Source organism: Alligator sinensis, unplaced genomic scaffold, assembly GCF_000455745.1.
Source record: "Alligator sinensis unplaced genomic scaffold, ASM45574v1 scaffold1240_1, whole genome shotgun sequence".
NCBI classification, from domain to species: domain Eukaryota; kingdom Metazoa; phylum Chordata; order Crocodylia; family Alligatoridae; genus Alligator; species Alligator sinensis.
The window spans coordinates 19,979-35,296 of NW_005842245.1; the positions used below are offsets into that span (position 1 = coordinate 19,979).

Genomic DNA, 15,318 nt, shown 5'->3' on the forward strand with positions numbered 1-15,318 from the left:
CCCCCCCCCCCAACTTCATTCTGAAAGTTTAGTTTGGCCAAAATTTGACAGATTTTCAAACACAAGGAAGGGGGCATGCCCTGTGATATGTAGTCTGTACTTGTTAAAATTAGTGCTTGTTCCAAACTATAGGGGCATACACACTTTGGAGTAAATGTCACAAGGAATTATTTAAAATGGGGAAAACACATTTTCCTCGCATCATTCTCAGAAATGGCTGAACCATCTTAGCTGTGATTTTTCTTAATTTCCTTCTAAGGCAGATATCCAGCATGGTAGATTTCAGTCTCAAAGTATTCAAGTGTAGAAAAGTAAAGGGAAACTGAGAACCAGGTTTCATAATGGGAGGTGTTGGGTAACCTCATAATAGTCAGTGTAACCAATCCTAATGTTAGTTTAGAAATTTACTTACGGAAGAGGCTGTCAATTTCAAAACTCATATGTAGTTAACAACTTGTGTACTGGCTATTAATATCAAGAGTTTTAATTCAATCAGTATATCTGTATGACTTTCAACCTAATGAAGTTATATTAAAAAGGGCTTAGTTGCATTTAATTCACATCAGTAAAGGAATGTACAATATGCCTTAAATAACTGAAAGACCACATCAGAAAAAATGAATATAGATACACATATTGACTCCATGTACTCTATTCATTGGTTTACATATTTTAAATCCTCAATAGAATCCTTAATTCCACATAATAATTTTAGTGTTTTTGAAGTTAGCTGAGAGATATGGGAAAACATCGCATGTGATTATACATACCAGCAGGTGCTGGAGAAGCCAAGTTATTCCAGCTAAGGCCATTAAACTCCATTATACACACTTTTTTTTCCAAGGTAGCATAAATTCTATTAATCTCATTCACTTCAAGATTCTTTGAATACAAATGACGATATGGATTTGATTTATTTTTCTAGACGTTGTTATACAACCAGCTCTGAAGAATAATGTCTAGATTACCATGTGCACCCAACACTGTGCCTCTGATCCAGTGAGAGAGCTGAAGTTCAAAGCCATAAAAACATGCTGACAGTTTCAGCCTTTCATATTTAGAACTTTTTATAGATGGGAAAAGCATGGTTCACTTTAAATTGGCTTTTACCTGTGGAATAATGTTCAGATTGCTGCGCAGATCATGGAGTCCAATAGTTGATATGTCAATTCCATCTATAATTATTTTGCCCCCAGCTCTCTCTAGAATTCTAAATAAGCAATTTGTGAGTGTTGATTTACCAGCTCCTGTTCTTCCAACAATTCCAACCTGGAACAACATTAAAAAAAAAATTGTCATTTCCACTACCTCAGGTAAGATGCTAATAAGTCAATGGATACTTTAGTAAATAAGTTATTTCAATTTTCTTTATTGATGTTAAACATTGACTGCTTATAGATGTAACCCCTCACCCACCAAAAAAACCAAAAAATAAATGGTGCTTTACTTTAAATTTGGCATGCCCCTGCACCAAGTGCATGCCCAGAAGAGGCATCACATTAGTTTGACCCAGCTCGCCCAATGTCTGTATACATTGGGTGCTACAGTGGGGCATTTTTGGTGATTGAATCAGCTTTAGCTAAAAGCACCAAAAAAGCTCTGCTGCTTTGTGCAATCGATACAGATGGTGCAGAGTCGGGTGGAACTAACACACTGCTTCCTCCAGTAAAGCATGTGCTTTTTGTGTTCTTTGTGGGGGGAGGGGTTCCACATCTGTCAGCAGCCATTGTATAGAAAACCCAAGTTTTAAAAAGCAAAAATGACTTTCCCCCACCCTATCCCAATCAAGAGGTCCAAAATTCAATCTTGTTGAAATAATGACAAGTAATAATGTGCTTAGAAAGTGTTGTCAGGTTCCTGACTACCTATTTTATTTTGTGGAAGGAAGTGTCTCTTTAAAAGTATTTTGTCATCTAATTCAAAAGTTCAAAGGTTTCATCTACCAGAAAAGCAGCAGCACTGTAATCTAGGGCCAGATTGTGATCCTCTTTTCTTACTTTAATAAATTCTTACTCATGCAAGTAGTTCCATTGGCCCAAGACTTTGCTCATATTGTTGCTGGACCTGTACTAATATAACTGCTGAGGTTTTCAAACAAGAAAATGCAAGGTTCCATTTGCTTCATGCTAATGTAACTTAAAACTAAGAAGTCATTTACCACATGTAAGACACAGACAAAACTGACAAGGAAATATTTCCCTCCCTGCTTCTAAAAGGGAGAACAAAAAGATATCAAGATCCAATTAAAGACATGATTGGCTGCATTAGTTTAATGTGAGGCATTCAATGTGTCACAGCATTGTGCCAGCTCTTATCAAGTACATTTGTATTTGAACTACAGTACATCTTGACCTTAAACGCTGCTTTATTAAAAAAAAAAATCACAGTCTAGATTTTCAGCTGATATTACTGCGTAAAATCTCACGTAAAAACAAATGGGTATTAGCTGGCCATGCTTAAATAGTTCTTAGGCAACTGAGTTCTGGAAGTGCCCTCCTGGTAGTCTGATAAATTCACAAGGGGTGCCTACATCAGCAGGAGAACCTTTTTAGTCCAGTGTTTCTAAGTTAGCTGACCCTTTGGCTCCTTGTAAGTAATACCAATATTAATTAAATGTAAATTAAAACCTACCCTTTCTTATGGACTGTACAAGCATTTATAAAATGATGAGCTATGTTTGTGCCAAATACGAATCATTCTAACTATGACTCCTTGAATCATTCCAGAGTGAAAACCTTTACAGAGCTTTACATTACAACTAATTTCCAATATGCTTTTTCACTTAATTAAAAATACAATATACATAATGTTAGCTTATGGATGTCTCTTCCCCCCCCTTTAATGTTTTAGAGAGAAAATTAACAATAATATCTTTTTTTCCTGGTCATTTCAAAGCTCTTCCATGAAAATTTGTTTTTTTTTATTTTTTCTTTCCATTGTCTTTTCCTTTGAAGTCATTACCAGTTAATACATTTCCCCCATGCAGGAAAATGTACATACCTGCTGTCATGTTAAATTGGAAGAGCTTGCTGCCAGAAGACTAGGATTCTACAGTCTACTGAATGCAGAAAGTTAACGGGAAAATCCATCTATTTTGTATTATTTTATACCATTTACAGTACCTTCTCTTGACTCCGTGTTTGAAAGGAGATCTCCTGCAGTGCTAAACCAAGATCTGTTCTGTACCGGGCTTGATAATTAATGAACTCTATTATTCCTTTACTGGGCCATCCCACAGGTGGCCTTTTAGAAGTTAACCAGGGGGCCTGAAATTAAAATCAATATTTCAGTGGGCAATATTTACAATATTTCAGTGGGCAATATTTACATTTTTACAAGCCACTTCAAAAATTTATGCAAACGGGTTAAAATGTTAACAATACAAACAGTCATGCTATGATTCAGTTGCAGTCTAATGAATTGAGAAATGAGTCACCCAGGTGGTTATTTGGATTGTCCATTAAAAATGCATTAGTATATGCAGATTAATTTTTCTCAGGAACTGGGTCCTTGAATTCAGAGATTGTATGTGCTCACTTGGAGAGCAAGGTTAACTGCTTGAGTGCTACATTGTAGTATCTTGCCAATTCATAGGCCTGAGATTTGAAGCAGACTCTGACATCTTTAGCCTCAACTATTTTTTTCCCTTATGCTACTGGGGTAAAACAAATTCTGTAAAGTTGAAGTAGGGGCAATATACAGAGGAAACAGGAGGCTGATCAGAAAAATAAAGGAATGGCTATAAATAGGTTACTTTTTATGCACCCACTATTGTCAATAAGATGTAGTCTGGACCTTTTTACCTGCAACTTTGTATAGCCAGTGCCAAATACTTTAAATGAAACAAGACACTGTTCAAAGACAAGGTGAACAATCATAAATAGAGAAGAGTAATTGACTTCTGTTCAGTTCACTATTAAACTTCAATTTCTCTGTTTAAAATGCTCACCTCTTTGTTCATTTTTGCATATTCACAAATTCTTTCAATGGAAACTCCGTTGGTTTCAATTTCACATGCTTTACGAACCCAAAAATTCAGACTTTGAGTTATCTAGGGACCGATGTAAATAAAAAATTATACTACAGAATGTTAAAGATTCTTGGCTTTGTTAAAATGAAATATAGTAGACCTAGAAATTTAGGAATGCAAGAACTTTATCACAGGGAGCATCAAGATACACGTCAGAAGCTTAGGTAGTCCTGGATGATACAAAGCACAAATCAAGGGCTGGTATACAAAGCTGGCTTTAAGCTTCCACTTTTACTACGTTAATCCATGGTGTTTCTCTGAGTACTTCAATCTAGAACATGCAGTAGAACAGCCTGATGACTACTCCAAGTTGTCAGCTGCTAACTGTTACAAAATGCTGAAAAACTAGCTCAGGATTAGTATACGGCACAGCATGCCCTGACTAATCCTTTTCTCAATTAATGTTCCCTTTCTTTGGTCTACTGCAGAAGTCGAATGTATGGCTTCAGGCACCCCTGGGCTGTATGTACACAGTATACCCTGTGTACTGGGGCAGTCCTATCTGGATAAATTATGCAAGTTTTGTAGCCAAAGATTCTAAGGAAAGGAGAACAAAGCAGCTGCAATGCACCACAATGCCTGCCAAAACACTTCTATCATCAAGTGTGAAGAATTTTTTTTTTTAATGTTTTTTTTGCTGGTACTAGTGCTATTGAGCCCAGTCTGTTTATAGTAGACACTAATTTTGTTTGAGCCTCAAGGTTGCCACATGGTGGCTGTAAAATGACATGCTTTTCTATGCAGCACAAATAAGCTATTGAAGTTGGTCCTAGACATTGAGTCCCCTAGGAACATAGGGGTGGAACATCATAGGGTGTTGACAGGTAACTATTAACCAAAGGAATCCCCAACATTGTCACTTCAAACCCTTAACCACAATCACAAGGAGTAATATCTAAAACACTATCTAAAACTATGGGGTGTGGACAGACAACACTTAAAGGTTCTAAATATACTTTAAAACTGAAGGGTGTTTTTAGATGTGCTCCAAGGGAGCTGGGGGGGAAGGGGAGCTGCTCTAATTAAAACACCACAGCATCTCATGTGTTAGCATTCCTGCACTTCAAAATAGTGATGGGGGCCCCTTTAATTAAAGCTTGTTCAATGATCTTTAGTTAAAGTGACCCTGCTTCCATTCTGAAGCGTGAGGATGCTGATATAAGGGGCACAGAGGCTGGCTGGAGCATGCTAAATAGCACGTTCCAGCAGACTCAATTAATCAAGTCTGTTCCAATGTGCTGTTATTACAGTGTGTCACAGCAGCCTCCTGGTACGTTCACCGGCACCCCTAGACTCTAAACATGTTATTTAAACTTCCTGGAACATTTCAGAAGCACACCAGGAAATCTAGCACTATTTATATCTGGTTCTCTGGGAAAAAGCTCAATGTTAGATGATGATAGCATTCTGTGTCTAGTGGCTGGTCAGTCCTCCAGGCATCCCAAATGGCACTGCTCCTGACCACCATGCCATGCCTCCCCACTGGCCCTACAAAATGCATGCATTCAAGGGTCTGCTCTAGAATACAGCCAGGACTCCACTGGTTGCCAAGGCCACAGGGGTGGAGAAGTGGACAGTTTTGTGGGAGTTTCACTTCCTTGCTAGGGCTCCTAGGCAGGGAGTGGGTAGCCAAGTGCTTGTGTGAAGTCCTGCTAATGGTTCCAGGGACTGCCCCAAGAACTCTGTGGCTTTTCAACACCTGCCCTGAAAGCTATTTTGTCCATGTCCTCTTCCTGTTATGGACCTTGCAGCTGCTGGGTCCCAGGGTCATCTGGGGAGGCGGGGTAAGAGTGAAGGAGTTGCTGGGGGGATGTGCGACTCCCTGCTTGTGGTGCTCTGGAAACCCCCTAGAATTTTTTTTTCCTTTTTGCAAAACTTGAACTGGAAAGCATTTTGTCAGTTTCTTTTCCCTGCAGGACCCTGTGCTGTTGGTCTTGGGCTCATTTGGGACAAGGGGCAGTGGGAGTAGAGGGCTTTTCAGATTTGGGCAGGCGGGGCTGGACACCTTGCTTGTAGTGTCCATGAGGCAAGGTGTTTCAGGACCTATCAACACCCCCCTGGCTTCTTGAGCCCCTGCCCTGGAAGCTATTTGGTCAATTTTACCTCCCTGCTACAGAATTTGAGCTCCACAGGTGCCCCCTGAATGAGCCTGGGATTGGCAGCACAGGGTCTGTACAAGGAAGTGAAATTTTCAAAATGCTTTCTAAAGCACATCTTACAAAAACAAAAAAAGGTGGAGCTCTTGGGAAGCCCCTATCACAACCAGTCTCCAGTGTACCACAAACAGAGGGTCAAACAGCTGCTCCCACCCAGCACCCTGGCAATGCCTCAGCTACATTTTCACTCCAAATGAACCAGGGTCCATTTCCTGTCCAGGCTATTCCTGTCCCCCAACTCCCTGCCCACACTCACACCTGTATACGCCCAGTCAGCCACATGGATTTTAGTAAAGTGTAACAATGTTCTTTATTAAACCTAACCAGTTTTTTAACTTAATGTTTTTGAGAAGAGGGAACAGAAAACTGCAACTGCAAGCAATGACATCTTCCTCTTTCTGGGCATTCAGCCAATCCAGGTCTTCCTCCCCCTCTAGGGGAATCCGGGGGAAACTCCAGGCACTGACACATGAATGACATGATGGTCTAGGTACTCTACTGCCCCCGGCTGGTGTTTTGGTGGCAATGCAATCTCTAAAAGGTGATGGTTGTATCTATTTTAGACCCTTATCAGTATACATATAGACACCTCTGTCCAGGGACAATTGTGAATTGCTTCCCAATCCGTGACATTCTTAGAATGGTTTAATTGATACTTATGTCTGCACCCCATGATGTGCCACAGGTAAAAGCAAGGGATATGAGAACATTATCAATGTCCTGGCACTGCAAAACTGGAGAAGTAATTGGTTAATTTGTGTTCAATAGATCCTGGGAAAGGATTGCGCCCCATGGTATGGGGGAAAGGAAAACCCATCATAATTCAGGTCAGTCTGATGTAAGGGAAGGATTCCTTCCTGATACCAAATCTTATGACCACTATGACCCTGAGTGGGAGAGCAAGACCTAAGTAAGAACACCCTACTTGTAAGAAGTAAAAATTAAACTTAACAAAACTAACAGTGAGTGAATTAGCTTTCCTGCAGTCTCTGTCTTGAAACTGTGCCTATTTAAAGGTGAAACAAAATACTTCTATATCAGTTTGACTTGTGTGTGTATTCTTCTTCTTTCCCTAAGTTTGTGGGCTTTTGTCAGCAATTGAGGGAAGGGAACATTATTTTGTTTTATTTGTACAGCACCTGACACAATTATGTCTTGGTCAGTAACAAGGGTACCTGGACACCGTGATGCTACAACTAACAGGTAGGAAGTAGGACCAAACCATGAAGTGATTATATTAGTTTAGGTCTATTATATACACATCTTGCATTTTTAAAAGTCTCTTTAATTAAGTTTTTATTGTCTCTAGTCATTAATCAATTCAGACTTAGTCCATCTCATTAAATCTAGATCAAATATGGCCTAAGTTGTATTACTTTTCAGAAACCTAGGTTTAAGAAAACCATCTTTATTAAATAGTTTAATATTAAAACATAATGCTTTTAAACTAACATTTCCCCTTTCAAGTGTCTGCATCCTAAATGCTGCAGCATTATGTAAGTGTGCCAGTAAGTGAATATTTATCTAGATATGAGACTGACTAGACTATCCTTTCCCAATCCGATAAAATGCTAAAAATAAACTGTATAGCAACACTGGTTTTTAAATACTATATTTAAACAATAACCATTAATATTAAACCTTATAAAATATGAATTATGAGTACTCCCTGCATTTGAAGAATTAACAGGAATTCAAAGGAAAGCATATAATAGTAAGAATAAGATTGGCTCTGTCACATCAGTGAGATTTAAAGTAAAACAGTTGTAATAGGGAATTAGGATAAAACTGTATTATTACTTACGTTAAGTGCATAAGATATTGACAGACCCACTACAGAGGAGCTCACTGTACTTCCAGCCATCACTGCAAACAATGCAGCAAAGAAAACCATCAAGTTTCCTAGAAATTCAAGCCTGACAGCCAACCACCTGCAGTAATTGTAGCCAGAAAAACAATTAAAATGATGAATTACTTGCTAAATGTTTTTAATCTGGAATGATAATGATGAAACAATTACTTCACTTTTTTTTTCCATTTTTCAAAAGTAGATCTTGATGTGCTTTCCAAAGTAGGTAGTACCATCCTTCCCATTTTACGGACAGGAAAACTGAGGCACAGAAAGGAACTGACCTGGAACTGCCCTAGTTCTCCTGAATTCCAGTCTAGGGCTCCTTTCTCTAAGTTACACAACTCCCTATTGATGTGAAAAAGATGGGAGCTGATTTCCCATTATAGCCCTGATTTATAGTCTACTAACTTTAGGCCTCTTTTACTCCTTCAGAATTAAGCATTCCCTCTTGGATCTGTACATGACAGTTTGTTGGAGGTGGAATAAAATTCCCAATAACTTCCCCACAGGGCCAGGATTTCACTCTTAATGTTCTCAGAGTAACATACAAAAAACCTACTTTACTCGGTTTATAATTTTTTTTTTTTTTTTTTTAACCTGGAATGCATTTCTCATTATCATCTGGAAATCAGTGGATACAGGATCTTCCAACACTCATCATCAACTTATCTGACTCTTGCTCTCAGTAATTTGGAGAACACCTACCTGTTCTAACCAAATGCAGCTGATGCATTCAAGCAACACTACACAGCCTTGTCTAAAATTCAGCTTTAACAAATGATCTCTTCGCATGGAATAACTTTTAAGTGCAGTACTTATGAAATATACATTTTCTAAACACCCTTTTATAAAATCACATAAAGAAAAATTAGTCACAACTTAAAATGCTCTTAAAATCCAATAGCTATTAATAGGCTTTACTGTTGTGAAATATTCTTGTCCTAGATGATACACAATTATTTCCATAAAGTAATTTAATCATGGCACATTGTGTAGGATGTAACTTAATGTCTTGATGCAAATTCTGAAATCGGCAATCAAGAATGCTGGATAAGTATAGTACTTAAACTTACTAAGTTTTTTCTTCTTTCACAATGATTCTACTTCCATTTGAATTTAAATTTTACGTGGCTATTGATTCCAGCCTGGGCAGGTTTTTGGCTCAAGATGTGCAATAAGTTTCAGATTGTTTATACAGTACCTATTTGAGATGACATTGTTGTAGAAGTAAACCACGTTCTCATTTACCACATCTTTGTTCTGTCTAACAAATCTTTCCTCATGTCCAAATGCTCGGATTGTAGGTGCCCCCAAGAGAGTTTCACTGAAGTGGGAGATAACAGGGGCGTGAGATGCTCCAGCTAACCGACGGATTTGTCGTGAACTAGCTATGTAGTATCTCTGACAGAACAAACAGAAAAAAAACAACTTCAAACTTCTTTCACACAGTCTTCAAACATCAGGAATAAGACAGAGCTGAAAATTATATAAATTAATATTTATAAACAAGTGATAGCCAACAGTTTTAATTCAGAGGAGAACAATGTCTGTCTTAGGATACATCTACACTGGGGAGGAGGTAAAGAGGTGGAAAAGGTCTATTTTCAACTTAGTCTAATCTAACTAGCTCAGGTTAAAATAGCAGCAAAAAAATAACCTAGTACTAGTTCAGGTTAACAGCTCAAGTTTAATCACAAGCTTCCCTTTAGGCATGAATTTGAACTGAAAACCCAAACTGATATCTAAATTTACTCTTACTGGTATTTTTATTCATATAAGTTAGTTGCCCTGAGTTAAGAACACGCCTGTTGCAACATAAGAGTGTATGCACATTTCTGGGAGGGCTAATGATACAAATAATATAATTTCTAATCATTCATGTTTTAAAATGCACAGAGACAGACAACTTTTTTTGCTGGGAAAGCTGCTGAATTGTTATTTCCTGTATTTTGTTCACATAGTCTCAAGTTTAATTTTACATTAATATCATGTCAGTTCTAAATTCCTTGACTTAGACTATAGCCAATCATTTTGTGCCCCTCAACCATATTGCTGCTAATGTTTTCCTGCTCTGGATTGTATGTCAATTATCATAAAATAAATGGTGAAAGTATGTAGCATCAACTGACCCTGGAGTAGAGCAAGGGAAACAGCTGATGAAAGGATAGATTTTCTTAAACATTAAATTACTGGTTCATTTTGTGGTAGTTTTTTAGATTTCTATTCTTCCATACTCTAACTGATATTCATGACTATCACCTGTAGTAATTCAAGGCTCTTGCTGTGAATTTCTACCCATGTTGTTTCAAAGCAGCACACACCCTGCTTAAGTTTTTTCCATGATTGTTCTTGTTTACCTATGTTCCATGACTCATTCTTTCTTTAACAACTTACCTTAAGTTATGGACTGCAAGGTAAAAAGGGGAAGGGCTTTATTTTACCCCAGCTCTCCTGCAGAAAGTGCCATTGTAGTAGCTGTTCTGCTCTTACCCTGTACAAGTGAAAGCTAATCTATGCCTATGGTAACGTATCACTCTGTCAATAACTCACACGAGATAAAAACCGTATTCCCCTTTCAATCTGCATGTCCATAATGAGAGGATCTACAATAATCTAATATCTTATAAGCAAATAAAAGCTGGAATAGGGAAAGAAGGAACCGACAAAGAAGTATTGTACAGTAAGAAAATTCAACATAGGTTCAGATCAACATAGGCAGAAGCTTTGGATACTGGTGTGAAGCCTAATATACATTTTAGTACTAGTTTAAAAGTTGTTCATTTTTTTTGGCATGACAGAATACCACTTGTGTTTGCAAGGTATTACATATTAATTATCTTCTTCCCTCTGAAACACTTGATTATTCAGCAACAAAAAGGGTCACTGGGTGCATCTACACATGAAATGAAGGCAAAACAAACTCCAGAGCTGTTTGAGCCAGTCAATTGTTCCCAGGTGCAGCATCTACACATGTGCTTGGGACAGCAGCAATTTGAGTTGTGGCAGAGCAGATCTGGGCTGGCAGGGGTTATGGTGGGGTCCTGGCCTCTAGGTGGTGGCGTTGGACAGTGGAGGGGTCAGCTGGGGCACGAGGGTGCAGAACCTACAGAGCTGTGTGGCTAGTTGGCAGCCAGGAGTCTGGCCCCTGCCTAGTCACTGTCTAAATGTGCGTTTCAGCACAGTTAATTATTCCACTGTAAGATAGTACTGCCCCTGACAGTACTATTTTATGGCAGGGTTAATTAGTTTACTGTGCCCTAATACCAGTGCACATGTAGACAGTGACGCTTTACTACTAAGCTAATTAGTGAACTCTGCAATAAAGCTCATGTGCAGATTAACCCATTGAAAAGAGGAGGTCTGGGTATTTTTTTAAGCATAATTTACACACCCACCCCTGGGTTATTATTATTATTTTTTTAATGTTAAGCATAGACAACCCCCATTCCTAAACAATATGGAACACAACGTTATTTCTTGTTAATAAATTAATCTACTTACTTGGATAGTAAAGTATAAGTATCCAAGGGGTATAACTATCAATATGAAGAGTGGTGAAGCAGATGTGATGACTAGGATGGTCCCAAGAACATCTAGTGTACAGTTTAACCAGGTCCGTAAATAGTAATGAAAGCGCACATCCACCATAAACATGTCCTGTGATGTTACACACACACACAATAATTTTAGTATCTCCTCACCAAAACTGGTTACAGATCTTTCTCTAGGAAGTGTCCTTGGCAAAGGAAATTAAACAACTAAAATATCTTAATACACTCTTATGAATTTTGCTCAGTAGAGTTTGCTAGCAGCTTCCTGCCAGATGCCTAACTGTCCCATTTGTTGCTGGGTATACTCTGTCACAACAAACTGAAACATTTGAAACAAAGGCAAAGATACTTCAATGTATTCTGTGAAAGCTGCTAGCTTTGAAAGCTTATGCATTTTTGAATGAGTTAGTCTCTAAGATGCCACTTTGCTGTCTTATACCTGACATCAGACTAAAACAGCTTACTACCTCTCTCTAAAGCACTATTTACTAGGGCTGTGCAAAGCTTCAGTAGCCAATTTTGATTTGGAGGAGATTCGGCAGCCGAAACTCAGAATCCAAATCAAATCGGGAGACCCATTAATCTCTCTGAATCGAATTGGAAGCCTCCAAATCGATTTGGAGATTCGGCCATAGACTGTACAGGCAGTCATTGCAGTGCTGGCAGGAGCAGCTGGGGGAGCAGCTAGATGAGCCCTGCTTGAGCCAGCAGCCCTGGGAGAAGCTGCAGCTCATCTGGCTGTCCCGCCGCCAGGGCAAGGCAGGCAGTACTGGCAGCCCCAGGAGAAGCCATGAGGGCTAGGGGATTGAACTGGTAGCTGGGGAGAATGACCAGGGGCTGGGGGAACGAACAGGAGATGCCCCGCAGTTCCCAGTTTGATTCATCAGCTCCCTGATCATTCCCCTCAGCCCCCACAGCTTCTCCCAAGACTGCCAGCACTTCCTGCCTCAGCCAGGGGAGCAGCCAGATGAGCCACGGCTTCTCCCAGGGCTGCCAGCTCAAACTGGGGCTTGTCTGGCTGCTCCCCCAGCTACTCTTGCCGATACTGCCTGCCTGTATAGTCTATGGCCGAATGAGATTCAGGGCCTCTGCTTTTCCACACCTTTGAACAATCCTTACTACTAATAAAGGCTTTATAACCCATTGAGGGGTTACACAAGCTACAAACAGAACCTGCATTACAAGAAAGCAGATTCAAGTCTTAGCTGCTTATTCATGTTATCACTCAGAAAGAAGCTGCCAAATCTAAATAGTTGGTAATTCTGTTTGTTTTCAGGTATAATGTATTCTCTTTAGGTCTAGCACACACAATAGGCTATTATACTTCACTTTTTAAAATCAAATAGTAAAAATCTGTACTATAGTCACTGTCTGTATTCAGGAATGGGGAGCATTCTTGTTATACGTAGTAGGCAACCATCAATCTTTTGGATCCTGGCATATGTGTAAGGGGTCTAGTCACCAAGAACTTCTATGCATATAGCTAGGCAAGAGTATGGAGGAGTGGAGCCTGCCCAAGACCAACCATCCCCCCTTTAGACCACTTAGACCAAATCCAAAGGCCAGACTGAGTCCAGACACACAGTGCCTCAATGGTTGTAGCTTCTGCCAAAGAGCAACAGATAAGAACTGCTGGTGACTGCCTAATATCTCTGCAAGGCCACATTTCTGCCAGGGTGTCGTTCTCCAGCCAAGGAGTACTCACTGGATGAGGTATTGGTTCATTAAGAAAAACAGTCTAACTCTTTTGCAAAAATGTCTACACCTCCCTGCTTGTCACCCGACACCAACAGGGAAGGAATCCTGCTTGATCTGCAAAACAAAGAGCACCTCACAAAGACACTCTCATGGACCCAGAGGGACAGATTTGCAGCTTTAGCTTCCTTTGTGCAAAATGAAGTTTATTTCCTACATATGGGGACTTTTTTACCATCTTTAACTTTCCCTGAGCCTGATGAGGGGCATGTGAGACTGAAAGCTTGCAGAAAAAGATTTAACTTTTTGCAATTTCACAGTTGGTTTAATAAATGGTAACATATCTGAACCAAGAGTTTGCATTTCTTTTTGCATATCTTTGGATTCCGATTTAGCCAAAAATCGGAATCCAAAGATATGGCTACCAAATAAAACATGGCTACCAAATACATCCCACTCTAACTTTCGAGAACTTGAGTGTATCACCCTGGTGTCCTTTTGGTATAGTTGTCTGTCATCTTTTATATAAAAAAAAAAAAAAAAAAAAAAAAAGTATTATGGTCTACAGAATTCTAATTGTTTAAAAATCAGGTTATCAACAAGATTTTAAATTTAAACTCCAGGTTTTAAGAGAGCTGCATATGCTTTGAATAACTAATGATCACAGCTAGCAGCAAAATTTTAAGAGCCTCTGCCTTACAGAAACATATTCTATATAATTTTTTCAGACTTCTTTCAACATGGAACAGTAGTTTAGCATCTGGTATTGATTCTAATTACTCTATTTTAAAAATCCTTATGTGGAGTTAAAGGTACCGTTCTCTATTATGCTTTCAAAAATGGGAAACATCTTTAATTTGTTTCTTTTGTTTACCTTTGTGAATCTGTTGATGATTTGACCTACTGGATTAGTTTCAAAGTACTGGAGTGGAAGGGGCAGTACACTGTCTTGCATCTGATGATGCAATACTCGAGAGGCAGAAATGCAGTACACTGTCTAACATCTGATGATGCAATACTCGAGAGGCAGAAAGAGATCCCCGGGTAATCACGTATGCACCATAGCATACTAGGAGACCTTGAGAATAAATAAAAAGAGTCTCAGGTTTTTTTTGTTCATCAGTAAGTTCTGGTCTCCTTGCCAGAAGATCAAACTTCAGGCTGGCACGTTCACTATAATGCTTGTTTTCATCCAAGCATCTATTCCGATTGTGTTAATCTTACTAATTCAACTTCAAAGGAAAGTCTATTCTTCTGTTCACATATATGTAGCTTTCATATTAACCCTAGATGTGATATCACCATTCATGGAAAACGGACAGTCCGTACCACCAATAAAATAACAATTCCTTGCTACAACAGTGCTTAGTTCCAAGAATAGTCATATTGGTAGTAGTTAGTATATTTTTCCTTCCACTTTGCCTTTTCAATCCTTCATTTAATTTGCATGAGAAGCCTTTAGTCTAATGTGCACTCCCCATTATAAAATATGACCAGTGTTGTCTGTCATTATCTTACCAATTGCAATACTGACTGTAGGCTTACTAAGCTATAAAAATATTCAGGCAACTAGACTTTGAAAATACAGAGAAAATATAATGAACATGTATGCTTAACCTTACCTTGTATTAGTCCCAGAAGACCATAGATGCCGAGTTTATTGTCTCGTAACTGTTTCCATTCTGTCAAGTCATTCGTTTGTTCTACTTCTGCTGTCCAGGTACTAAGCCACAGATTTTGTCCTATGGCCAATGCGTTTTGACCTAAATAAGCAGCCAGGCTTAACCATATCCAGAGCCACCCAAAGGCTTGCAGATATTTCAAAATAATTGACATTTCCGTCTAAATACAGGAGAAACATGTATTATTTATAGAAACTGTTAGGGATGCACCAATAGAGATTTTTGGGGCTGATACCAATAGCCAATTTTTAAGGAGGCATATTGGCCGATACCAATCCGACTTCTGATATGCAGCCTGGCAGCTTGAAGAGCAGTGTCTTGGCTGGTAAATTTGTTGTGGTAGAAGGGGCGT

General features: G+C 39.0%; 1 protein-coding gene across 6 annotated transcripts in view; it reads right to left on the reverse strand.

Annotated features, from left to right (window-relative positions):
- Window positions 1-15,318, reverse strand: part of LOC102386022 (multidrug resistance-associated protein 1-like) — a 67,114-nt gene that overhangs the window by 8,113 nt on the left and 43,683 nt on the right. For 5 of the 6 annotated variants that reach the window (XM_025208698.1, XM_025208699.1, XM_025208701.1 and 2 more), the window contains 9 exons: window positions 14,907-15,126; window positions 14,269-14,362; window positions 14,159-14,219; window positions 11,540-11,695; window positions 9,240-9,439; window positions 7,991-8,117; window positions 3,950-4,051; window positions 3,123-3,266; window positions 1,111-1,269 (listed from right to left, as the gene is read on the reverse strand). In XM_025208698.1, the coding sequence (XP_025064483.1) occupies window positions 1,111-1,269; window positions 3,123-3,266; window positions 3,950-4,051; window positions 7,991-8,117; window positions 9,240-9,439; window positions 11,540-11,695; window positions 14,159-14,219; window positions 14,269-14,362; window positions 14,907-15,126 (1,263 nt within the window). The remainder of the gene's footprint in view (window positions 1-1,110; window positions 1,270-3,122; window positions 3,267-3,949; window positions 4,052-7,990; window positions 8,118-9,239; window positions 9,440-11,539; window positions 11,696-14,158; window positions 14,220-14,268; window positions 14,363-14,906; window positions 15,127-15,318) is intronic. The other variant, XM_025208697.1, reaches the window with a different exon arrangement.